Source organism: Globicephala melas, chromosome 3 (assembly GCF_963455315.2).
Source record: "Globicephala melas chromosome 3, mGloMel1.2, whole genome shotgun sequence".
Taxonomy (NCBI): domain Eukaryota; kingdom Metazoa; phylum Chordata; class Mammalia; order Artiodactyla; family Delphinidae; genus Globicephala; species Globicephala melas.
Genome location: NC_083316.1, coordinates 154,120,409 through 154,147,073, shown reverse-complemented (window position 1 = coordinate 154,147,073; position 26,665 = coordinate 154,120,409). Strand labels below are relative to the sequence as shown.

The 26,665-nt window shown below is 41.1% G+C and overlaps 1 protein-coding gene across 2 annotated transcripts in view; it reads left to right on the top strand.

The window, feature by feature from the left end:
* RUFY1 (RUN and FYVE domain containing 1) overlaps positions 1–26,665 on the top strand; it is a 56,011-nt gene that overhangs the window by 8,838 nt on the left and 20,508 nt on the right. For both annotated transcript variants that reach the window (XM_030844713.3, XM_060296728.2), the window contains exons 2-11: positions 548–721; positions 2,069–2,186; positions 6,906–7,007; positions 8,405–8,528; positions 13,153–13,214; positions 16,277–16,342; positions 18,531–18,600; positions 22,748–22,849; positions 23,585–23,701; positions 24,100–24,267. In XM_030844713.3, the coding sequence (XP_030700573.1) occupies positions 548–721; positions 2,069–2,186; positions 6,906–7,007; positions 8,405–8,528; positions 13,153–13,214; positions 16,277–16,342; positions 18,531–18,600; positions 22,748–22,849; positions 23,585–23,701; positions 24,100–24,267 (1,103 nt within the window). The remainder of the gene's footprint in view (positions 1–547; positions 722–2,068; positions 2,187–6,905; positions 7,008–8,404; positions 8,529–13,152; positions 13,215–16,276; positions 16,343–18,530; positions 18,601–22,747; positions 22,850–23,584; positions 23,702–24,099; positions 24,268–26,665) is intronic.

The window sequence follows — 26,665 nt, the reverse complement described above, 5'->3', positions numbered from 1 at the left end:
CCCCGAAGGCTCCGGCTGGCACTATCAGGCAAAACAACCGGCTCAGACAGCCCTGTGGCCGGTGTGCGGACCAACCCAACCAATCCGGGAAGCCGCTACCTCCGTCCTGGCTGAAAAGTCAAAATGGCGCCCGTTAGCTCCATGGGCGTGGCCTCGAGCTGGACTCCTCCAATAGGAACGAGAGGGGGTGGAGCACTTTCCCAGCAAGCCTTCTAGCTTGGGGCAGGGCTTCCTGGAGTTTGCGCCCTTCCATTAGTCAAAAATGGAATGGGGGCGTGGGAGGAACCATTCGCGGAGACTCTTGGTAGGGTCGTCGCCGTAGCAACGCGCTGAGCTACCTGGGAGAGGCCTCTAGAGTCTGACCCAAGGCCCCCGCCGCCCACATGCGGCTGTGACCTCCTGGGGTCAGGGCCCGGCTGGCTGCGATCTCCAGTTTACCCGCACGTCCGCGCTCCGAGCAGACCGCCTCCATTGTTCCGCGTCCAGCCTCCTCAACCCGGGCTACACTCAGTCCACTAACGAAGCTGTCCCCGCTTCTGTCCTCCAGCTTCCAAGTGCCAGATGATGGAGGAGCGTGTCAACCTGATGCACATGATGAAACTCAGCATCAAGGTCTTGCTCCAGTCCGCCCTGAGCCTGGGCCGCAGCCTGGATGCAGACCATGCCCCCTTGCAGCAGTTCTTTGTAGTGATGGAGCACTGCCTCAAACATGGGCTGAAAGGTGAGCCTGAGGGCGGGGTCGGGGGCTTGAAAAATTCGGGCTAGCTGCTTCCCAGCATCATCAGTGCCAAACGTTGTTCTGGGTGCTGGTGTTGTTCTTGTGCACACAAGACAAACAGTGCACAAGACAAACAAGGTCCCTGCCCACAAGACGCGACATTCTAGAGCAGCGCTGTCCAATAGAAATGCCATGCAAGCCACATGTGTAATTTCTAATGTTCTAGTAGACACGTTTAAAAAAACGGAGAAGAAACAGATGAAATTACTTTTAGTAATTTATCCCAATATAGCCAAAATATTATCATTTTGACACATATAATCAGTATAAACCTTACTAATGAGATATTTTGCATTCTTTTCTACACTGAGGCTTAAAGATCCACCGTGTGTTTTATACTTACAGCACATCTCAGTTGCACTGGCTACATTTCAGTAGCACTTGTGGCTAGTGACTACCTTGGACAGCACAGTTCTAGAAGAGGAGACAGACAGCAAACTCAGAAGCAAACATAATTACAAAATGCTACAAATTCAGGGACGCAAAATAGGTTAAATGATAGAAAATAAAGGGAAAAACCTTTCAACTAGGGTGAGAGGCGAAGGTCTTTCTGGGGAGGTAAAATGTGAGCTGAGACCTAAAAGAGAAGGAGTCAACCTTGCAAATGTTTGGGGCAAGAGCCTTCCTAGAAAGACAGAACAAAACAGGAGCGAAGTCCTGAGGGGGACCAACCTTGGTTTCAGGAAGACACCAGGTAACTGAGGCATGCTGAGAAGGAGTAGGTGAGGTCAGGGCAGTTGGGATGGGCTGGATCACGGTAGGCCTTTATAGGTCAGGTGAGGAGCTGGATTTTATTCTAAGAGTATTTAGAGGATTTTCAGCAAGGGAAAAACAATATCTAACTTACATTTGTAAAAGAACTTCCAGCTATGTGGAGGACAGATTAGAAAGGTGGGGAGGTGACGGTATTAGGAGCAGGGAAACCCATTAGGAGATTATTGCAGCAGTTCAGATGAGGGATGGTGGTGATGATTTGAAATCAAGAATTGACTTTGGCATAGGAGGGAGAAAGGGCAAGGATTTCACAGGTGATCATTTGACCACTTGTTTTATTTCATGGTCAATAAATACTTGAAAGAAAGAGCCTAGTGGGTATATCAGAGAAACCCTTTCATTAGAGGAAGGGAGAGCTCATTTGGTACCTGGCCTTTCCCAGTCCCCAAGACTGAATCAGAAGGAGTAAGCAGTGCAGCTCCACAGCATTCATTTGGCTTTTGGGAGAGAGACTGTGGGACCCTGAAGACATTTTGCAACCTGTTCTTATGAATAACACTTCTGTTTTCCTTTTAGTTAAGAAGAGTTTTATTGGCCAAAATAAATCTTTCTTTGGTCCTTTGGAGCTGGTGGAGAAACTTTGTCCAGAAGCATCAGATATAGCCACTAGTGTCAGAAATCTGCCAGAATTAAAGTGAGTGAGAAGTAGTTACATCAATTTGATGTTTTAAGAAAACTTCCTTGTATTTATCAATTTCTCTATTCCTTGCTGATAAAGCGTTTTCTAATTTAGAACAAATTGTAGCAAAAGCTACACTCTACTTAGACTTTAGTCCCAGCTCTGCTGCTCATTCTCCACATAAGCTTGAGAAAATTTGCCCTTCTTGAGCCACAGTTTCCTTTTCTTTAAAATGGGGACAGTGATTGCGTGTCGTACAAGGTCAAATAGTGAAAAGGTGTTGTCACCCAAAGAGCAGTTACAGGAGGAAAAAGAGTTGTTACACTCCTGGAATTGCTGCTTCAGATGCACCTGGGTGCTTTGTGACCACCTAGAGGGGTGGGATAGGGAGGGTGGGAGGGAGACGCAAGAGGGAGGAGATATGGGGATATATGTATATGTATAGCTGATTCACTTTGTTATAAAGCAGAAACTAACACACCATTAAAAAGCAATTATACTCCAATAAAGATGTTTAAAAAAAAAAAAAAAGACAGATGCACCTGGGCAGTTTTCTGAATAATACAGTTTGGAACAGATTTTAGATTCCAGGATAAGAAACATTTGTGGAAAGGCTGGCACTAATGAATTTTGCCTTTTTGCCTTATCTCGGTTTGCCCTTGGGATCCCTATGTATAGGCTCAAAATAAAAAACTGAATGGAACACGAAAAGGTGTATCGTGGAATCTGCATTGAGAAGGGGCCCTGGAGATCCTTAGGCCAATGCAAAAGTTCTCCCGGCAGAGTCTTTCACAGGGGACTCAACTGTCCAGCCTCTGTTTGACCTTCTCCTGCAGAGCCAGCTTATCCCATTTTTAGATAATAATAATAGCCACCACAATTAACTAAGAGCCTGCCATGTGCCAGGCATTGTGCTAAGGACATTTCATTATCTCGTTTTATCCTCCACAAATCACTAGGAACTAAGCTGTTGGTGTCCCCATCTACAAGTGCAGAAACTGAGACTCAGAGTAGTTAAGTAACTTGCTCCAGGTCCCTCGGCAAGGGAGAGGTGGAACCAGGAAGAAAACACAGGTCTGCTGGTCTCTGAAGCCCTCTAAATCCCACTAAACTCCATCTTTGCTGAGCCCTGTGCATTCATAGGACTTAAGCCTTCTGTCTCTGTCCCTGGTTCATCCCTCTGGGCCTATACCACCTAAGGTGAAAACCTTTAGCAGGCGACAACCTTTCATATATTTATTTGGTGACCCCCTCATGAGCCTCCTACGTCTTCTGCCTTGTTTCTTCAGTTTTTTTTTTTGGTGGTATTGGGTCTTCATTGCAGTGTGCGGGCTTCTCACTGCAGTGGCTTCTCGTGGCAGAGCACAGGCTCTAGGCACGCAGGCTTCAGTAATTGTGGCTCGCGGGTTCTAGAGCGCAGGCTGAGCAGTTGTGGCACACAGGCTTCGTTGCTCCCTGGCATGTGGGATCTTCCCGGACCAGGGATCGAACCCATGTCCCCTGCATTCTTAACCACTGCGCCACCAGGGAAGTCCCTTCGCTTGTTCTTTATGTGGTCCTATTGTCCATTCCCTTCCAGCAAGCTCACTCCCTCAAGAGTACAGCACTAGACTGTGTCTCTGGGTGGTCTGGTTGGATGGAGCAGGGGTCTCCCTCCTCCTGCACTCAGGCTATTTCCACTTAGGCACAGGAGGCATTTTTGAAGTCTTGTTGTGCTAACAAAGAGCTTATTGTCAGCTAAACTCACTGCTTCTGTTCCCTGTGGATGCTAAACAGGTAACTAGCTTAAGTACCAAAATCCTCCCTCTGTCTGCCGAAAAGGAAATACATAGTAGCTCCCTCCTCTTGACGCCTCTGGAGGAGTAGCCTTGTTGGGAGCCATGTGAGAAAAGGCTACTGCTTTGCTCTATAAAGAGCTGCAGTGTTTTTACTATTTCATTAAATAGTAACAAAAGTTCTAAAATTTCTGCAGTATTTTGGAAGTTATGACCAGAATTTTTTATGAGGGTAGAGACTATTTGCTCTAAGGTGGTTTGAAACTTGCGTGACGAACTTTGCATCCTGAGAGACATCTCTCTAGAGTTTAATGTCCTTGTCTAATTGAGATAAAAATATCTTTTACAGTATGGCCTATCACCCAAAATATTTCATTGTTTTCATGTCATGGTTTATTATTAAACAAACTGTTACACAATGAATGAGTTACACTTAAGATTGGCACTTAAACCCAGATAACAGACAAAGCTTGTCTCTCTCTTGTTTGAAAATAAAAAACAACCTTTTTTGGGACTTCCCTGGTGGCACAGTGGTTAAGACTCCGCCTGCCAATGCAGGAAACATGGGTTCGATCCCTGGTCTGGGAAGATCCCACATGCCGCGGAGCAACGAAGCCTGTGTGCCACAACTACTGAGCCTGTGCTCTAGAGCCCATGCGCCACAACTACTGAAGCGCACACGCCTAGAGCCCAGGCTCTGCAACAAGAGAAGCCACCGCAATGAGAAGCACGCGCACCGCAACGAAGAGTAACCTCCCTTCACCACAACTCGAGAAAGCCCGCGCGCAGCAACAAGGACCCAACACAGCCAAAAATAAATAAATTCTAAAAAAAATAAAATAACCCAAAAATCAACCTTTTTTCTTATTACATAACTTTTTTTTTTTTTTTTTTTTTTTTTTTGCCGTACGCGGGCCTCTCACTGCTGTGGCCTCTCCCGTTGCGGAGCACAGGCTCCGGACGCGCAGGCTCAGCGGCCATGGCCCACGGACCTAGCCACTCCACGGCATGCAGGATCCTCCCGGACCGGGGCACGAACCCGCGTCCCCTGCATCGGCAGGTGGACTCTCAACCACTGCGCCACCAGGGAAGCCCTACATAACTTTTAATTAAGAAACAAAAAAGGCGCTTCTGTTAGCTTACTACTCAGAAAAAAAACTACAATTAATATCGTGGTCAGTATCCTTTTAGATCCTTTCATTGCATAGTCGGACAGACAAATAAATAAGAGTCTATTTTTATTCCCCTCCACCTCACCCAGTGGCTTCATTATTGCACTGCTTCTCATGGAAGACAGTTTGGCACTATCCACAAAAACCACCAATACATCTACCCTTTGACCCAGCAATTCCACTTCTAGGAGTTTTATCTCGTAAATCTAACACATGAAAATGACACATGTACAGAAATACCTGTTGCAGCATTATTTGTAACAGCGGAAGATTAGAAACAGCCTAGATAAAAACCAGCTAAATAAATTATAGGGCAGTCCAATACTGAAACACTCTAAAGCTATGAAAAAATGAACGAAAAATTCCCTGTGTCTGAAAAGACTTTCAAAATGACAGATATTCAGTGAAATAAGCAAGTTGCAGAACGGCATATATAGCATACTAATTTTTTTGTAAACAGGAGAGAAAAATAGAATTTATATTTATTTTCATATGCATAAAAATGTTTTGGAAGTGAACCTAAACTAAGAGCAGTATATTGTACAGAGGTGGGGAACTGGGAAAAAAAACAAGTATTAAACTGTACGTACTGTTTTGTGGCTTCTTTTCCCATTTAATATTAGATTTTAAACCTTTTGCCATAATAGTCATCCACATCATTTTTGTATAGCTCCTCCCACTTTGCTCTTTGTGGTTGTCTTCAAATTCTCATTATCCAAACAGTGCAGTGGTGACCACCCCCAAACATACGTCTTTGTGTACCTCCTAAATTATTTCCTTATATTACTAGATGTAGAATTTTGATAACCTACTGTCATTAAATTGCCTGCTAGAAGAATTGTACCAGTTTGCACTCCCACCAAGCAGCACATGTCAGTGTCCATTTTTCCTATCATGCCAACATCAGATGTCTTTTTTTTTTCCTACTTTATTTCCTTTCTTTTTACTCTGGCTTTACATCATTTATTGAAGGGAGAAGGGGGGAATACAGTCTTTTGTATTGATTAAGTTGGGTGCCCTCTGACCCTTTGAGGCTGATATTGATTACAGCAGTACCTCCAATACTCTCTTGGGTGTTACAAATGCAGTTACTCTGCTTAGAACAGGATCTTTTTTCCTCAAATAGTGTTAGGTCTACAATTGGGAGGCCTTTTCTTTTCTTTTAATGTTTAAAACAGATCTTTTCAAAATCACACCTTTGAGATTGGTCGCACAACATGAATGTACCTAACAGTACTGAACAGTACAGTTAAAAATGGGTAAGGTGGTAAACTTTATGTTATGTGTATTTTACCACATCAGAAATAAAATTGTACCTTTGAGCTAATGCCCTAGAAATCTTGTGAGACTTCAACCCTTTAACAACTACGTTCTATATTCGTCTTTTGAAAGAAAATTTATCCATTATACAATCTAACCTGGTATTTCCTGACTCCCTGTGAAATTTTATGAATACACGCAAAGTTTTATCTAATTGTTCCAGAAATCAGATGTTTGTGGCTTAAATTTTTTTTCCTATTTTTTTTGGGGGGGGTGGTGCAGAATACATGCCCATGATACAGACTTCAAACAGTACCCAAAAGAATGCAGTGAGCCATTTCCTCAGCCTTCCCAGACAGTGCGCTCCTCCAGCCCCCAGGGCAGCTCTATTACAGCATTCTCTGCATTCACCAGCATATGTATGCGTGAACATGTGTTTTTCCTTGGCTAAGTTGGTTTTTTTCCCTTTGTTTTTTGTTGTTATTATTGTTATGTCATAATAGTTTGATTCTCTGCTTGAATTCCAGGACAGCTGTGGGAAGGGGCAGAGCTTGGCTTTATCTTGCACTCATGCAGAAGAAACTGGCAGATTATCTGAAAGTGCTTATAGACAATAAACATCTCTTAAGGTATTTCATCACCTATCTTTGCTTAGCTTTTGCTTCGTAATTAGAACACAGTTCTGTATATCATTCGGAATTAAAACAAGAATGTATATTGTACAGTTTTTATTCAAATTATTATTAAATGTAACTATTCTGTGGCTTAGTTTTAAAATAGCAGTATTTTATTTTTTGAACACTGATGTCTGAAAGTCTTTATGAATGAAGATGTATATTTTCATTTTGAAAAGTCATTTTGAAGATAGTTCTTCAAAAATACCTAAGATTAGGCACCCTGACAGCGTACTCCATTAAGTTTCAACAAAATGGTATTTGATTGGATGATAATAGGGGAAAAATGACTTGAACTAGATTCAGTGGGCAATTTTAAAGTATAAAACCCTGCTTTTTGTAAGGGAACATATCTAGATTACCTGTTTTAGGATTCCACATTCAGTTTGTAAACTTTTATATCTCTTGGCATCAGTAAAGACGAACTGTCTATCTCTGAAATTTATGACTGGGTTCATTTTTTATATTTATAACTCTATAAACAAAAGTAACCATTATAAGAGGAATTTTCTCCAGGATATGATCATTTACAAGGAACAAATCTCTCCAGAGATAATTCTCTTATCTAACTGAAATGAAAATGTCTTTTACAGTCACCCAAAATTTTCCATTGTTTTCAAGTCATGGCTTATTATTGAACATATCTTTTCATGATAAATACTGGTTTCAAATAGTTCATGTACTTTGTACTCTTCTTTGAGTACTGTTATACTGAGTAACTCTGAGGTACAGATTTTGTTCTAAACAATTAATTCTTAGGATAATAAGTTCTCATGTACTCATACACACAATGGTAAATTAGCTAATAGCTGGTGACCAGAGCAGTAATGGATGGAGCCTCACTGTAATGGCTGAAGTGACTTGGAGGTAAGGAAGTAAAAGCAGCCAGTGTTGTTCCATGGGACACAGGGAAGAGGGAAGAGTTTTATCCTTGGATGGGTGGTGGGGGAGGCTGTGGGATCCCACTTTATGTTGACATGAATGTAAGTGTAGAAGTAGTTCATAGCAACACAAAAGAAGGAGCCAGAGTGGACAGGAGGGGCAGAGTGATGTTCAGGAACACAGGAGCCAAGAGATGAGGAGGACTGGGCTCCAGGGTCCAAACAGAGGAGTTAATCCTAGACCAGAGGTAGGAGGAGTCCATTTTAAGCCACAGGAAGAGAGGAGAGGCCAGAGAAGAGATAGCAGCACTTAAAGTGGGAGAGGAAATAGAAGGAAGAAGGGAATTCACACAAGGGAGCCTCTGGCTCCTGATGAAGTTGGCACCCAGGCCATGAGCTAAGAGGTGAAAAGGCAGAGTAGGTCCAAGAGAAGGGTGGTGAAGGTGTTCTTGTTGTATCAATCTCTTTCAGTGAGTTCTATGAGCCTGAGGCATTAATGATGGAGGAAGAAGGGATGGTGATTGTTGGTCTGCTGGTGGGACTCAATGTGCTTGATGCCAACCTCTGTTTAAAAGGAGAAGACTTGGATTCTCAGGTAAAATGGGAATTTTGACTCCAGATCGAATGCCTTGTCTGGGCCAGGGATTTTACATAGGATCTGCTGAACCTAAGGAAGGGGCAGATGGCAGGGGGCATCTGGCACAGGGCTGTGCAAGGTGCTGTGCTGGACCAGAGTGGGGAGCAGCTGGCAAAGGTCTTGGGGAAGGGTGAAAAATAGCTTGGGCAAAGGCACAGAGGCACACACAGCGAGCATGGCGTGTTTGGGAACGGGAAACAGTTCTCCATGGCTAGAACACAGGATGCTCGATGAGTGAAGTGAAGGTAGAGGCTGGCCCAGTTGTTAGGCCATCAGTGCCATGTTAGAGGCTTTAGTTTTTGTCCCTGGAACTTTGGAACTTAAAAACCTTTGGAGGTATTTAAGCAGTACACTGAAATGATCAGGCCTGGGATTGAGAAAGATCAAGCTAGCAACCATCCAGTTCATGAGTTAGAAGCAGCCAAGAATAGGGAAAGCAAAAACATTGAGCAGACAAGTCTGGAAGCCCCAGGTTGCATGAGGAATGGGAAAATAGACTCGGGAGAGATTTGGGAAGTCAGATGGTAAAATGGAGCACAAATGAAAGTAGGCAGTAAGATGCAGAGTGCCCCATGGGGTGGGACAGCCCTCTTGACCAGGGCTGAGGCCTAAACCTGTGGTGGCAGGGGCAGTAAGTCAGGACACCCTGCCCCACCCTCATCTCCACCTCTTCAGGGCATCTGTAACTGGGCAGTGGCCCAGGCTTCTTCCCACTACATGTTTGGACATGAATCTAAAGCTTCCCCAATCCCTCCGTGACCAGGTCAGCTTTTTTTATTGTAACCTTTCCTCTCTTTTTTTTTTTTTTTTTTTCTAGTAGTTTTCTTGTTTTTGCCTGTTAAATATTTTTCAAAAAATACAAAGAAGTTTTTTTGAAAAGAAACAAAATATCACATATAATCCCATTGCACAGAAAGAGCTAATTCAGTGTTACATTTCAGGATACATCCTTGAAGCACATGAAGAAAGGTGTATGTGTGTATTTATATTTCAGAGACAGATGTTTGGAGTTCTCTTTTTTCATTAAACCAAAATATGATTATTCCAAGCACACCATTTTGCAATTTTTTTATTTAATAATATGTTCCACATAGCTCTTGATGTCAAGAGATATAAACCATTTTAAACAACTGATAGTAATCCATTTTATGAATGTACCATAATTTATTTAACCAATACTTATTAATGTAAGTTGTTTCCATGTTACAACAGTAATGTTATAAACATCCTCATACTTCTTTTTACTCTTGTCTGTTTATTTTCTTAGGTTAAGTTTTGAGATTGCTATGTCAGAGTGTACACATTCTGCATGAGTGTTGTGATTACATGTGAGCATTCTTGGTCTTTTTTAATCTGAAAGAAAAACAACTCTTCATCTCAAATTTATATTTTTGAGAACTAGGAAGATAAACTATTTTTTTCATGTTTTATTTGCCGTTGGTGGTTCACCTGTTCATATCCTTTGCCCATTTTTTTGAGTTTTCCACCTTTTTCCACTCCTTTATTATTGATTAAGGATATTTACCATTTGTCAGAATATTTGTTATAAATTTTTTTTTTCTGCTGTCTTGGGGCTTGTTTTCCCTGTAGACTTTTTTTTTTTTTTGGCGGTCATATTTAATGGACTTTTCCTTTATACCTTCTAAGGTATTGTGCTTAGAAGGTCCTTTCATGTCTAAAAATTAACCTAATTTTTTAAATCACATGTATATTTTTTACATTTAAATGATCTGCCTGTTATTCGTTTTGACATAGTGTGAAGTAGAAGTCTAGATTTCTTATATAAGTACAGTAGTAAACTATTACTACAGTAGTAGTAAAGTTTTCTCAATATCATGTATCAAATATTATTTCCTTACTAATTTGAAATTCCACCTTTATCGTGTGTTGAAATATCCATTATGCTCTGAGGCTTATTTCTGGACTCTCTGTTTAGTCTCTGGATCTTTTTATTTCTATGCCAGTAACGTAGTCTTTTAATTAGCAAAGCTCTGGCAGTTCACCTCCTGCCTACTTTGTTGTACTTCTTTTTCAGATATAGTTGAGGCTGTCCATTCTCCCAGATGACCTTGAACACATTTTGTCAGATTCCAAAATAAAAATTTAATTGGGATTTTTATTAAGTAATAGATGTGATTGAGCCCCCTGGCCTATTCTTATCTTTAATACCTCTTGTATGTCACCATAAAGTATGAGTATTTGCTATTGCACCCTGAGGGATCCTCTTTCTCATGTTTAGAAAGTACTGTTCTATTCTAGCTTACTTTATATTTTTATTTAAAAATGAACATTGAATGCTATCAAATAACTTTTTTGGCATCTATTGAGATGTCATATCCATTTTTTAACCCATAATAATAATTGAATTAATTCTTAGGTTTCCTATTGTGATATCATAAAATAAACCTTACTTGGTCATCGTGCGTTATTCTTTTAGTATACTCCTAGATTTAATATGTCTGTGGTTTATTTGGAAATTTTGTATTTCTCCTTAAAGGTGACACTGGTCTGAATTTTCCTTTTCTATACTGTCTTTGTCACTTTTCAGTGTCAGGATTGTATAACCTCATAAAATAAACTGGATGATATTCTTTTCTTTCTTGCTTTCTACAACAGTTTATTAGAGCAGGAAATATTTTTCTTTAAAGGTTTGTTAAAACTGGCTAGTATGACAGTTTCAGCTTTATGCAAAAGCTTTATGGTCCTCATGCTTTGACCACTTTAATTTTTTGCATAGCTTTGGTCAATTTATTGGTTTCCTAAGTCTTAGAAAAAGTTTTAGTCATTTATATTTTTCCAGAAATCATTTGTTTCATTCAGATCTATTAGTTGCATGAGAGTATTTTCTTACAGCTTTTTAAAATCTCACTTTTCTAAATTGTAATGCTTGGTAGAGATTTGTCTACTGTGTTGAGCTCGAAGAACCAGGTCTTGCTTTTACACATCACTTCTGCTTTGAGAGGAGAGCTTTGTTTCCTAGTCCATTAATTTCTACTTTGGGTATGCTTTCTCATTCCTTCTATTGTTGCTTTTTTTCCAGTCAAATATATATTTCTTTTTAAATTATTTTTGTATTACAAAAGAAATGCATGCTTGTTGAAAAGAAGTTAAGCAATTACAGAAGAATGTAAAGTGAAAAGTGAAATTCAAGCTCCCCTTCTCCTCTCCCCCTTCAGTCCCAGTCTTGTCCCCACAGATAATGGTAAAAATTTGAGGGACTGTTTCTACTTTTCCTATGCATTTATGTATACATAGGTTTTGTTTTTAATTAAATCTTTTCTGGTTTTCTGTTGCAGTGTAACAAATTAACAGTCACCTAAATGATTACAGTCCCTCATATTTGAGGGATGGCTGAGCTCAGCACAGTGACTCTTAAGCATGCCTGTGATCACAGGCAGTTGGTGGCTGGGGCTGGAGTGGCTGAAGGCATATGCACTCTCACTCTCTGTCCTCTGGGCTGAGAAGGCTCAGGGAGCTGAGGCTGGAGCAGCAGGGGCTTCTTGGGCATCTCTGTCTACACATGGTCTCTCCACTTGATCTCCAGTGTGGTGCCTCAAGGTTAGCCAGACTTTTCCCATGGAAGCTCAGAACTTCAAAGGTATATGCCCAAGGGAAAGAGCCAGGAGGAAGCTTGTACTGCCTTTGTTAACCTAGCTGCAGAAGTCACAGCATCCTTTCTGCTGCTTTCTGCTCATAAAGACAGGCCTTACTGGCCACCCAGGTTCAAGGGTCAGGAATATAGATTGGTGGGAGGCGCAACAGAGGAGTTGCAGAAAACATCATGTATAGCTTTGGTTTTAACATAAGGGAGGTTACTATAAGGAGTTAATGCTGTACATAGTATTCTTTGAGTTAAAATTTTATCCTGGAGCTTTCTTCATTTCATTACATATTCATTCTCTGCATTCTTTGTTATGGTTGCATAGGGTTCTGCAATATGGCTATAACATGACTGATTTAAATATTTCTCTATTGATGGACCCAATTTTCCTGTATTTCGAAGGAATGGCTGCACTTACACTAGAGTGGATGGTGGCAGACTAGGGCTCTCATTCACTCTCTCTGAAGTGCTTTATTTCTGGACAAAGCCCCTGACTTTGAGATTTTGAGGGGTCTTGGAGCCCCTAGTTCCCCACAGCAGCAGAGAATTTTCCCTGAAATACTGGACCTTTTCACCTCAGTTTGGGGGAAGAAGGAGTCAGAGTTATCAGTTAAGGTCACCACTTTAGAGATACAGGTCTCTTTTTTTTTTTATTACTTTGTACCCAAAGAACTTTGTTGATCTTTGTCAACAATTTGATTGTTGAATAAATAAATAAATAAATAAAACTTCAGAATATTCCCTTAAATTCTGATTTTTAGTAAGTTTAGAAGGTGATGGGGTTATTTTTCTTTTGGTTTGTTTGTTTGATTGATTGCTGCTTTAAGCTGGTTAACCTACTGATTGTCAGGTTATCCTAACAATCCTATTGTTTTATCCTGAGATAGGAAGGTAAATACCCTGAATTTTAAAGACTGTAAGGTTTGTGGAAAGTGCGAAAAGTTATTTTTCACTTAAACTGGTACATTTTATTTCAATCAGGTTGGAGTGATCGATTTTTCTCTCTACATTAAGGATGTGCAGGATCTTGATGGTGGCAAAGAGTAAGTTCTGTATTGTATGCTGTTCTTCACGTTTTTAATGAAATTCTGGCAAAGAATGCTCCTTTTTTAAAATTGAGGTATAATTGACATATAACATCATTATTAGTTTCAAGTGTACAACATAATGATCTGATATTTGTATATATTGCAAAATGATCACCACAATAAGTCTAGTTAACATCCATCACCATACGTAGTTACAAAAAATTTTTCTTGTGATAAGCATTTTTAGGATCCACTCTCTTAGCAACTTTCAAATATGCAATACAGTATTATTAACTACAGTCACCATGCTGTACATTACATCCCCAGGACTTACTTACTGGAAGTTTGTGCCTTATGGCCCCATTCACCCACTCCCCCACCCCCCCCACCTCTGGCAACCACCAGTCCCTGTATCTGTGAGTTTGGTTTTGTGTTTATTTTAGATTCCACATATAAGTAAGATCATAAGGTATTTGTCTTTCACTGTTTTACTTACTTCGCTTAGCATAATGCCCTCAAAGTCCACTCATGTTGTCAGAAATGGTAGGATTTCCTTTTTTTTAATGGATGAATAGTATTTTATTATATGAATATACCACATCCATTGATGGACAGTTAGGTTGTTTCCCTATCTCGGCTGTTATAAAAAATGCTGCAGTGACCATGGGGGTGCATATACATTTTCAAGTTAGTTTTCATTTTCTTTGGATAAATACCCAGAAGTGGAATTGCTGGGTCATTTAGTAATTCTATTTTTTAGTTTTTTGAAGAATTGCCATACTGTTTTCCATAGTGGCTGCACCAATTTACATTCCCACCAACAGTGCACAAGTGTTCCCTTTTCTCTGCATCCTGGCCTACACTTATTACTTCTTGTCTTTTCGGTGATAGCCATTCTAACGGGTGTGGCGTGATAGCATACTGTGGTTTTTGATTTGCATTCCCCTGATGATTAGTGATGCTGCATCTTTTCATGTAACTGTTGGCAAAGAATGCTACTTTTGTTTTTGTGTTGTTTGATTTTTTATTTTTTATTTAGCTATTTTTAATTACAGTGGTAATACATTCCTATTCCCATTGTTTAAGGAATTAGGCTCTGTGGAAGAATAGAGAGTACAAGGCAAATTTCCCCATTAACACCATCCCCTCGTCTCCATCTCAGTCCCACTCCCCCTGCTTCTTCAGAGGAAGCTACTCATGCATGACTCCTTCCAAGCCTTTCTTTACTGCCTTGCAGGCATATATTTTTTGGTAGTGTAATTTGCTTTATGGTTTGGATGTAAATGGAAAGGTACTATTATATATTTAAGTTGCCACTAGACTTATTCTTTGATCCTACTGTGTCTTGGGTGTCTTTTCATGCCACATTGTAGCTCTACCTCATCCTTGTTAACAAGAGCATTAAAAGAAGTTATCCTGGAAAAAAAAAAAAAAAGAAAAGAAAAAAGAGCAAACAATGTATATAACATGCTACCATTTATGTTATAACAAAAAAGACATACATCCATATTTATATGTTGTACTTCCATATACGTGGATCATTTCTAGAGAGGCACATTGACCTGAAAACAAGGCCACCTGTGGGGAAGAGGTCAGGAGACAGGCATGGGAGGGAGTTTCACTGTAAACCCTTGCGCTGTGTTTGAATATTTTACCACGTACATCTGTTACCTGTCTTTCACATGTCTTTGTAATGAGAACTCTTCCTTCTCAGTGCCTTGGCAGTGCACCTTACCAAGGAAGGGACCAGCGGGAATCCCATTAATGCTTCATGCACCCACAGTACAAGGATTCACTCACTTGAAATTTAAAATACATTCTTAATGTCAAAAAGAACTGGAAATAAACTGATTATCCACTATTAAGGGAATACAGTCAGCCTTTCAACCTGCAGATGTGGAACCCACAGATATAGAGGGTCAGCTGTGCTATGCCATTTGTATAAGGGACTTGAGCATCTGCAGATTTGGGTATCCACAGAGGTTCTGGAACTAGTCCCCTGTGGATACCTAGGGACATCTGCAATTGAATGAATTGTAGAACATCTGAAGTATTCCACACTATGTATTATACAGACATGAAAGAAAAACAAATTTGACCTACTGTATAGTAGATTTAGAGGGATTTCCACAGGTATTATTGAGTGAGAAAAGTATAATACTGAGAAGTATATATATCCCATTTTTTTAAAACCCCCAAATTCTCTAATATATATTTTAATTGCATATACTATATGTAAAAATATAGATATTATGATTATATACACATAGGATACTCAACAAGCTATCAGTATGTGTTACCTGGGAGAGCTATGTAAAGGGCAGAAAGGTAAAAAAAAAAAAAATGACTGCACTGACCAGCAAATCCAGCACCTGTGGCATGAACCTGGGTCACATGATCCCATTTATGTACATATGTATGTAAAGAAATTGGTGGGAGGAGCCTAACTTTAAAATGATAAAGTCTTTTTTGCTTTTTTTATAAAGATGTATGAAGTTTCGTTGTGTTGTGTTTTTGCTTTTTGCTTTTTTTTTTTGGCCATGCTGCACAGCTTGCAGGATCTTAGTTCCCTGACCAGGGATTGAACCTACCCCCTTGGCAGTGAAAGTGTGGAGTCCTAACCACTGGACTGCCAAAGAGTTCCCAGAGTCTTTTTTTTTAACCCAGACTAATCAGCTTTGTGTTTTGAAGAGTCTTGTGGTCGTCTTTTCTGAGGCAGCTTCTTTTCCTTCAGTATAACAAGGGCTGCTTCATCTCCTAACTGGAGAGCCATTTACATGTGGCTTTTGGTGTTTCTCCCTTGCCTGCCAGTGGCTTTCTCAAATGCTAGGGGAGAGATGGGAGGAGCGTCTGCAGGGAGGCTCCTCTCCAGGCAGCCTGTTTCCAGTATGTCCCATGTCTTCCTAGCCCGCCTTGCTGGTTCACTTAGGACCGTGCAGACATTACTAAGCTCTGACCATCTCTTGGTTTCCTGATGACATTGGTACTCCTACAAGGTGACTGGAAGGTTGGGGGACAATTAAAAGTATTAACCCTGAGTAAAAAGAATTTCTCTCTTTTTATGTTCTTTTTAAAAGGCATGAAAGAATTACTGATGTCCTTGATCAAAAAAATTATGTGGAAGAACTTAACCGGCACTTAAGGTAGGACTCCCTCCTTTTTCCAGTGTTGCAATTCATTCTCAGTGCCCGATAATTGCCTCATGGAACCTTTTTGAGTTGCCATATATTTATAACTAACTTTTTTCCAAACCAAGAAAAAAGGTTGTCGTTCAGTGCTCATGTGTACAGACTGTAGAAGTATGATTTCTTGATAAAGAGCTTTGGGGAATCCTTCGATCTTTTGTTCTGTCTAGTTATGCAAATTAGAGAGTAATAAATTAAACCTCTCCACCCCTTAGCCCACCACAGCATAGTTGGAAATCACTGCATGGGAAGCATTATTGCTGCTGGGAATCAACACACATCCCTCCAACGTTCTGGGCAGGAAAAAGGGGTTGAAAACCACTGGGCTAGACCTTTGAGAACAATTCAATAGTGATAGCAGGTATCTTTATCTTGAATTTTCATTTTAATTGGAAAGCTACTCCTGTGTTTCATGAAACACTAGTTGTTGCAGGTTTTGATGGAGAATGGATGGAGATTCTCAGCCTAACATGTTTGGGAAAAATAATTCTCTCTCTGAACCCTCTTTAGAGAGTACACTGTGCACATTAGCAGTTCTCTGCGGGAGCAGCCTCTCTGGCCCCCAAAGCCAATGAAGCAGGCAAAGGAGCTAGTGTGTTCTTCAGAACATACCTAGGGTATGCTGCTCTGAGCTTTCCTGAGGTGTGATGCTGGCTATTATTTTGAGAGTGAGATTCTTAATCCATGCTTAGTTTATTGAGAACTTTTATAAGGAATAGATGTTGAATTTTATCAAATGCCTTTTAGCATCCATTAAGTTAATCATGACTTTTATCCCTTAATCTATTGATGTAATATAGTTTATTAATGGATTTCTTCATAGGGATAAACTCTACTTGATCATAGCTTTAATAATTTAGTCATTCTCTTAACATGTAACTTAACATAGTTGCTCCATAGTTTCCCCTCTGGCATGGTATCAGGGTTATGCAGCTTCACAAAATGAATCAGGAAGCTTTGCCTTGTTTCTGTGCCTGGGAACACCTTCTATTTCGTGAGCATTATTTGCTCCTTGAAAATTTGAAGCTCAAAGCCTGTATGGAGGCAATACTTTGCCAGCTTTTCAGTTTTTCCTTAGCTGTTAATTCATCTAGCTTTTCTCCTCGTGAGGATATATCTTTTTTGGTAATTTATGTTTTCTAAGGAAAAATAGAAATTTTGTTGATATTTTCTAAGTTATGTAGTTGGTACAGAATTGAAAATGGCATACTCTTAAAACTTGTAATTCCTTCCATATGTTTTGTTTTGTTGACTTTTTCATTTTGTGTCAATTTGTATTTTTATTTTTCTCCCACCCAGTTCTTGAACCTTGGTTCATTAGCCTTGTCAGGTTTGTTTCTTGGTACCCCCCTCACCGGCAAAAAGCCCCAGTTTTTGGTAGTAGGGTCTGTTGCCTAAAAGTGCAGGCTCTGGAGCCAGACCACCTGGGTTCATAGGGGTATGAAGTTAAGTGAGTTTTTCGATATAAAGTTATGGTTTCCTCATCTGTAAAACAGATTAACAATAAGATTTGCCTCACAGAATTGTGGGGAGTTGACGCATTTAAAGTGCTTAGAACAAACAGGGCCTGACATATTGTCCAAAAAGAAAACTACTACTATTATTGTTGTGGTTATTATTATTGTTGTTTGTCAAGTCTACATTAGCTTTTACATATTTTTCAGGATGAAAGTAGTGCATATTACTTAAAGAATATGTGAAAAATGGGACAAAGTATAAAAAAGATTTAAAAATCACCTTTGATCCTACTACCCAAAAGTACCAATATTTTGTTATGAATATTACTTTAGATATATGACTGCCGGTGCGTTTTGGTTCCCATATATTGTGTTGGGGGAAATGCTGTTTTCTTTCCAGTTGGCTAAACAAGAAATGGATAGCATATTTGGAGAAAACATTGAAAACTTTTCAGTAAAAAAAATATATATATATACACACACAAACACACACATACACACACACACACACACACACACACACACTGCTTACATATATATTTAGAATTCTCATCTATGAGTTAATTGGAGACCCTTTGACTCTCCATTTCATATAGGAAATCTAGGAATCTCTATTCTCATTGTTTACAGATTGGGAAAACAGTCAGCTTTTATAAGTTCACATTTACTTAATATTTTCTTTTTTACAGCTGCACAGTTGGGGATCTTCAAACCAAGATAGAAGGGCTGGAAAAGACTAATTCAAAGCTTCAAGAAGAGGTTTGTAACTTATTGAAATTCTTAAAGCAGAATGACCCAAGAAGAGAAATGGTATGGTTGGTATATCTGACCAGAGCTTCTCACTGGTAGGAATGGGAATTGCTAACCTTGGGTTGAGCTGCACACAGGACAGACATTCTCAGAATTTCACATCCTCAGAATGTCCGTGTTCTGCCCTGGCCGGGGCTCCCATGAGCCAGTGCAACGGATCATGAGCCAGTTCTAAGTGACTTAGGTTTTATCACCTCACAGTGGTCCAGTAGAAGACAAGTCCTAGTTGGAAAAGCCCCACTCCTTTTGTGAACGTGCTATCCTCTTCCTCTTTTCCCACCTTTCCTATGACGTAGTGTGTCTCCCGGCTGCCCAGAAGGCACAGGCTCTTTTATGGGGTAAAAGTACCCTCGCCCCCGCTTCCGTGTCTCGGCCTCTCAGGAGCTTGGAACCAGTCTCCCCACAGTGTGGTCTTTCTCTGCTTTCTCACTAGGAAGAGAGAGAATGAAAGGACAGGAAGAAGGAGGGCTGAGGCTGAGGAAGAAAGCTTGCTGCCAGCTGCCCGGCAGTCTCCTTGGTGGACACATCTTGTCTCCTGTTAGCAGGAGGGGGGTTGCTCAGCCTTTCTGAGGCTTTCCACAGGTAGCGGTCCCTGGCTGCTCGACCCTCCCCACCAAGTCTCACTGGGAAGGAAGAGGGCTGTGAGGGGGGCCGGAGAGTGACCCCCCCCCATGGTGTGGAGGCAGGTTACAGCCGAAAGGAGAGTCACAGAGCGCACCTTTGTAACAGAGGACCCAGTTTAAAGCTCACTTTAAACTTCCTGCACCCTCTTGAGGGGCCAGGCCTGAACAACTTTCAGGAGAGGAGTTCAGATTTGTAACAGGAGAAAGAAACTCAAAAATGGGCCTCATGGGAGAGACTTCATCACACTTAGAGCTGAAGGACTCGAATTCACCTGGGGGGTGGAGTGGGCCTTTGGGCCTCACTTTGCTCATCTCTAAATTGGGTGATAATTCAACACACTTATAATAGTATTGTAAAGATTAAGTTAGGTTAATACCATATAAATGTGCCTTGTCCAACACTTAGCATGTGGAGGCACTCAAGGAGACCTTAGTTGATTTTATTTTATTTATTTTTAAAATTTTTTTATTTTATTTATTTATTTTTGGCTGCGTTGGGTCTTCATTGCTGCACACGGGCTTTCTCTAGTTGCAGCGAGCGGGGGCTAGTCTTCGTTGTGATGCAGGGGCTTCTCATTGCGGTGGCTTCTCTTGTTGTGGAGCACAGGCTCTAGGCGTGCAGGCTTCAATAGTTGTGGTGAGCGGGCTCAGTAGGTGTGGCTCGCGGGCTCTAGAGTGCAGGCTCAGTAGTTGTGGCACACAGGATTAGTTGCTCCGCGGTATGTGGGATCTTCCTGGACCAGGGCTCAAACCCGTGTCCCCTGCATTGACAGACGGATTCTTAACCACTGCACCACCAGGGAAGTCCCCTTAGTTGATTTTAGAAAAGCAGATTCACTCTTTGTTCTCCCAGATGAGGTGGCATGCTTTTTTTTATATATATATAATTTTTATTGGAGTATAGTTGATTTACAATGTTGTGTTAGTTTCAGGTGTACAACAAAGTGAATCAGCTATACATATACATATATCCACTCTTTTTTAGATTCTTTTCCCATATAGGCCATTACATAGTAATGAGTAGAGTTCCCTGTGCTATACAGAAGGTCCTTACTAGTTATCTGTTTTATATATAGTAGTTTGTATATGTCAATCCCAATCTTCCAATTTATCCCTCCCCGCCCTTTACCCCCTGGTAACTGTAAGTTTGTTTTTTACATCTGTAACTCTATTTCTGTTTTGTAGATAAGTTCATTTATACCCTTTTTTAGATTCCACGTATAAGCAATATTGTATGATATTTGTCTTTCTCTGTCTGACTTACTTCACTCAGTCTGACAATCTCTAGGTCAGTCCATGTTTCTGCAGATGGCATTATTTCGTTCTTTTTTATGGCTGAGTAATATTCCACTGTGTATATGTACTACATCTTCTTTATTCATTCCTCTGGTGATGGACATTTAGGTTGCTTCCATGTCCTGGCTACTGTAAGTAATGCTGCAATGAACATTGGGGTACATATATCTTTTAGAATTATGGTTTTCTCCGGATATATGCCCAGGAGTGGGATTGCTGGATCATATGGTAGCTCTATTTTTAGTTTTTTAAGGAACCTCCATACTGTTGTTCTTCATAGTGTCTGTACCAATTTACATTCCCACGAGCAGTATAGGAGGGTTGCCTTTTCTCCACACCCTCTCCAGCAATTATTGTTTGTAGATTTTTTTTTTTTTTTTTTTTTTTTTTTTGCGTTACACGGGCCTCTCTGTTGTGGCCTCTCCCGCTGTGGAGCACAGGCTCTGGACGCGCAGGCTCAGCGGCCATGGCTCACGGGCCCAGCTCCTCCGCAGCATGTGGGATCTCCCCAGACCGGGGCATGAACCCGTGTCCCCTGCATCGGCAGGCGGACTCTCAACCACTGTGCCACCAGGGAAGCCCTGTTTGTAGATTTTTTCATGATGGCCATTCTGACCAGTGTAAGGTGATACCTCATTGTAGTTTTGATTTGCATTTCTCTAATAATTAGTGATGTTGACCATCTTTTCATGTGCTTTTTGGCCATCTGCATGTCTTCTTTGGAGAAATGTTATTTAGATCTTCTGCCCATTTTTTGATTGGGTTGTTTTTTTGATATTGAGCTGCATGAGCTGTTTGTATATTTTGGAGATTAATCCCTGGTCAGTTGCTTCATCTGTAAATATTTTCTCCCATTCTGAGGGGAGGTGACATGCTTTGAATGAAAGTCTAATTTAGCTTTTGAAACTGAACAACTGGCTTATTTTTCCTTCAAAGGCAAACAGATGTAATAGAAAATGTACTTCAGAGAAAAGTATATCTCTCACTTCAGGGTGTGCTCTCTATGTCTTCAGAGAGTAGGATGGGAATTAGCTTATGGTTTTTGCCTGCTTCTTCCCTTGCAGCAACTAGCACCTCCTTTCAAGCCTTAAAGTTTCTTACGTGGGCACAGCAGTTATGTTTAGAAACCCCAGTCCTGGGTTCTGAGTCTGAGTGGACCTAGATGCTGTTGACCAAGAGGAGGTGAGGAGTTCAGTGCTTCAGGGCCCCCCATTAGTGAATGACGCTAAAAGCACAGCCAAGTATCGAGGGCAAATGTCTGGCTTCTTTCTCCTTCTCCAGCCTCACCTTCTCTCACCAGGCTGTCTCAGAGGCTGGGAAAGGAGAGGTTGGTTGGGGTATTTACTCACCTCTCCTGCTAGCCTCTCCTCAGCAGGTACATGAAGGCACCTGCTCCTGTACACTTTAGCCTAAACTACGTTAACTTGTTCAGGGCAAGGAAGATGTTTTCCTCGGGCACATCTTTAATGGTTTGGTTGTGATTCCTCTCCCAGCTTCTTTAATTCTCTCTCTAGTGATAAGATATCCTTTTGCTCATTGGCTAGAAAAACTAAAAAGAATGAAGAATCAGGGGGAAAAAAGCCCATAATCCCTTGGCTAAGTGACAGCTGTATATAGAGTCCCCATCTTTCCTTAAGCTTTTTTTGTTTGTTTGTTTTTGTTTTTCTTAATGATTTTTAACAGTTAAGTTTTTTTCTTTAAACTAGACGTGAGAACTTACTGTATAACCTGCTTTTTTATTTTTATTATATCATAAGTATGTTCTCAAGTCATTAAAAGCTTTTGTAAGTATTTTAATAACTACATATTTCGGTTTTATGCTTTTACTGTGATTTGTTAAACCATTTCTAGTATTGGACATTTAAGCTGTTTCTAATTTGTGTCCATAAATCTTTGCCCACATGAAGTAGTATGCTATCATTTTTGTAAAACAAGAATATCTAGGGAGGGCAGAGATGGCTAGGGGCAGGGGTAAGAGAGATTTTACTGTTTATGTTTTTATATCTTTGGAATTTTGAACCATGTGAATGTATTACCTATTCAAAACAAGGATAAAAAATAAAATATCACATATGTGAAAATACATTGTCAATTGTGAAGATGCCAAATGTTAGCTTTTAATTTGAACAGTAAGATTCATTTTGATGTTAAGAAATCTAAAAATCTTTCTTAATCAGCTTTCAGCTGCAACAGACCGAATTTGTTCACTTCAAGAAGAACAGCAACAATTAAGAGAACAAAATGAATTAATTCGTGAGAAAAGCGAAAAAAGCGTAGAGGTGAGAAGTAGGCCTTGCAGCTGGGCGGCATGTTCCCCACTCAGACATGTCCATCAGAGATCTCAAGCCCAGAACGTGCAAAGATGCCTTGTTTGACACCAGAAAATCCTGCCGCAGTGCCCTTCCGTGTCACTCTCAGGCCACCCGGACCACTTGGGGTTTCCCAAGTGCACTGCTCCCTTGCCTCTGGGCCTTTGTGAGTGAAAGTTCCTATTCCCTCTTCAGCTTCTCTCATGAGCCCGGTCCCCTGTGGTGCTGCCTCTGGCACCCATCAGTAGGCCTGGACCCTTCTCCCGTGTTTCCATAGCTCTTTGCACCTCCCTCCATTATAGAATCCGCTTACTGTTGTGTAGAATTGCTGGCTTGCAGCTGTCTCACCTGATGACTTGAGAGTAGAGACCATATCTGATTCATCTCAAAATTCACCCAGTGCTAAAAACGTGCTAGATAAATACTGAATGGGGACCTTTCCCACTCAGAACGACTATTCTATTTTAAAGAAAATTAAATTGTTTTCTGCACCTACCTTTTCAAAAATCTATTGGCTTGCTCTCATCCTTCATGTTCAAAGATATTTCAAAATACCTTTAAAATTTTAGCCTTTCTCTATTATGCTTAAAAAAATAGAAATTATGCTACTGTTTAAAAATATATATATGTTATATTTTTAAATACTTTGTAGTTAGCTTGCTTCTGTAAGCAGACCATTCCTCTGGTGCTCTTGTTTGATCACAGATAACAAAACAGGATACAAAAGTTGAGCTGGAGACTTACAAGCAGACTCGGCAAGGTCTGGATGAAATGTACAATGATGTGTGGAAGCAGCTGAAGGAGGAGAAGAAAGCCCGTTTGGTGAGTTTGCGAGCCTGAGTTACCAGAAAGATTCCTCAGTTTATTCCCTCTGTGTTACTTCTGTCAGCACTTTGCACACACATGCTTCAACCTGCTTTTAAAAACAAGTGAGTTTTTATGCAAATAAAGTTTTTAACATGTGAAAAAAAATACTCGCGGAGTATTCCTCATTGCCACCTACCTGCTTTCTGTTGACTTGATGCAGAGCCAGTGTTCATTGTAAAATGAGGAAAGGGAGAAAACTTAATCTAGTTACGCTCCAGACAGACTTGTCTGCATCTCCCTAACCTATTCTGACCTTCCGTTTGTATTTTCAGCACTGCCCAAGATACAACATCAGTTAAGTTCATTTCTGTGATGTGCTTTAATAATATTTTCCTTATTAATGTCCTTTTAAGGAACTAGAAAAAGAACTGGAGCTACAAATTGGAATGAAAACCGAAATGGAAATCGCAATGAAGTTACTAGAAAAGGACACTCACGAGAAGCAGGACACTCTAGTTGCCCTGCGCCAGCAGCTGGAAGAAGTCAAAGCAATTAACTTACAGATGTTTCACAAAGTTCAGGTGGGACTTGGCTTTATGTCCACATCACAACCCTGTTTCCTGCTGCTTGTCTACAGTGGTAGAGCTTGTCACGTGCTGCCTTTCCAGTCATTCTTTCCGCAGAAGGAGAGAATAGACACATCTGTGAGGGCCTAGTATTTGCAGACCTGGTCCTAGGCCATCTTACATGTTATTGCATTTATTTTATTTGAGTCTCCCGGCAGTCCCTGACAAAAGTTTATAAAATGGGGGGAAATGTAAGTGACAAGGTAAAATCAAATGGCTAAGTCACATGTCCTTGGTGGCACAGCTAATAAATAGAGCTGAAAACTGAACTGTGTCTCTTGAATCTAAATCTGAACTTTGCCTGTCATACGTTCACTGTCCCCCTGCTGTCTGTTTCTGTCTACTTCAGGTACTAATTGTTTGCCCCAAGAAATGGAGAAGTGGATTAAGGATATTAGTTAGTATTGCCTTTTCAAGCTTTGCCAATAAGTTAATCTTGCTGAGTCTCCAAGATCACCTCCCTCGTCATTTCAGAGTGGTCAAGGGGAGCTAGCCCAGAAAGAACCGGTCACGCCAGAGTTTGAAAGACAGCATCTAAACACTGCAACACTTTCTTGCCCAGAAGCTACCCAGAAGGGTACCATTCTGTGTCCTCAAAGCTTTTCCTTTTTTGAAGTTCTCTTTCCTATTTTATTGCCGAAACAGTCCCACTTCCTTTTCCATAGAGTGGTTTCAGTCTTACTAGTAGTAACATCTATGTCAAAGATAATGTGAGAGCAGACGGTACAAATAAACTGTGCTATTTTGTCCGTCTTTTTAAAAATTATTACGTAATTAATATTTTTGTAATTGCAACAATGAAAATTGAAGCAAAAAGAGAAAAGGAAGAAAATAGTTTTACCCTCCCAACAAATTATCTGTTTTAATTTTTTCATGTTTTCTTCTGGTTTTGGTCAGCATATAGACATACTGTTAATACATGTTAGGGGAAACTAAACTACTATAATAGCTTAAAGCATTGCAGACCAGCAGTTTTGCTCCCCACGGTCATTCAGGGATTCAGACTAATGGCAGCTCCAGCTCTCAAGGTCACTTGAGTTGTCACCATTCTTGCCAGCAGAAGTGGGGAGAAGAGCAAAAGTCCAGAGCCAGAGATTTGTTCTCAAACAGTGAGACAGCAGTTGCACCCACCATTTCTTCCGATCACATAGGAAAGGGCTAGTCAGCATGGCCAGGCTTGGCTACAAGGGGAGCCTGGGGCTCTTGTTTCTGGGCTGCAGGCCAGGTGAAGGGGAAAGTAGGTGTGGGTAGATGTAGTTGTCACTACAACAGTCGACCCCACTGAGCTACTGGCAAGCCCTGCTTCCTCAAGAGTCCACAACCCTGGGTGATGGGCAGCACTCTCCCTCAAGCCCATAGGGCCTGTGTTCCAACTAGAAGACTATCTGTCAGTCACGTTAGCCTGTCCTGCCCAGGATGAACTGGTAGAGCAGAAACAGGATAACCATGATGAAATGCCTATTGGGAAAGAGGAAACAAGGGACACACCTGGCAGTCCCTGGCCCTCGGTGGTCATTGTGTCCTCTGGGCAGGAACCGTGAAGGCTGCCTGGGGTACTGAGGACTCCATTTCTTAGCATGTCTGGCTGCCGCTTCTGCCTTCTAGAGAGCATGTCTGTTGACCTCCGTGGCCCCTGAGACCACCATCTTCAATGGCTGATGGGAAGTGGGCTCCCGTGGAGTGGGCTACACAGCTTTGACGGCCAGCTTCTTGCCAGTGTCAGTGTACTGGCCTGGAGGTTGTATAAGGGATCCAACAGTCAGATATTTTTCAGACCAGACTGGTGGTTTCCTGGACAATCCGGTTCCCTCTGTCACAGCCTCTGGTCTGCTTGCATCCACTTGATCCGTGTGTCAGTGACCGTAGTCTGTTACGAGTAAACACAGTTCCCACACCTGCTCCGTTTCTTTGCTCTGTCAGTCTTTCTCATGTCAGTGACCAGTCATCTGGAACAACAGCTTGAGGCATGAGGAAAGCAGCCTACTCTGATCTTCGCTGCAGGATGTCACAGGGCCATATGGCTCACTCTTCAGTCCTTTCTCTTCCTTCTGAGTCCAGAAGCAGTTGACTTTTCTAACCTTTGGCCTCTGTATCCCTGTCCATCTCTCCCTGCAAACCCCTTGCTTATAGCACCTGTTCACATGGCAAGCCCCACTGCACATCCTAGCATTCTGGAGCCCTGGCACAGTTGCGTGGATTCCATCTTCCAAGTTTGGGCAAGTGACAGTTTGACTAAATGTTTGCCATAACTAACAAGGGTCACAACATCTGCTTTGACAGCACCAAACCCCTGGCTGCTGAGTCAGCACAGCATACATTGGGTTCCCTGGGGAAGCACCACCCCCAAGTCCGT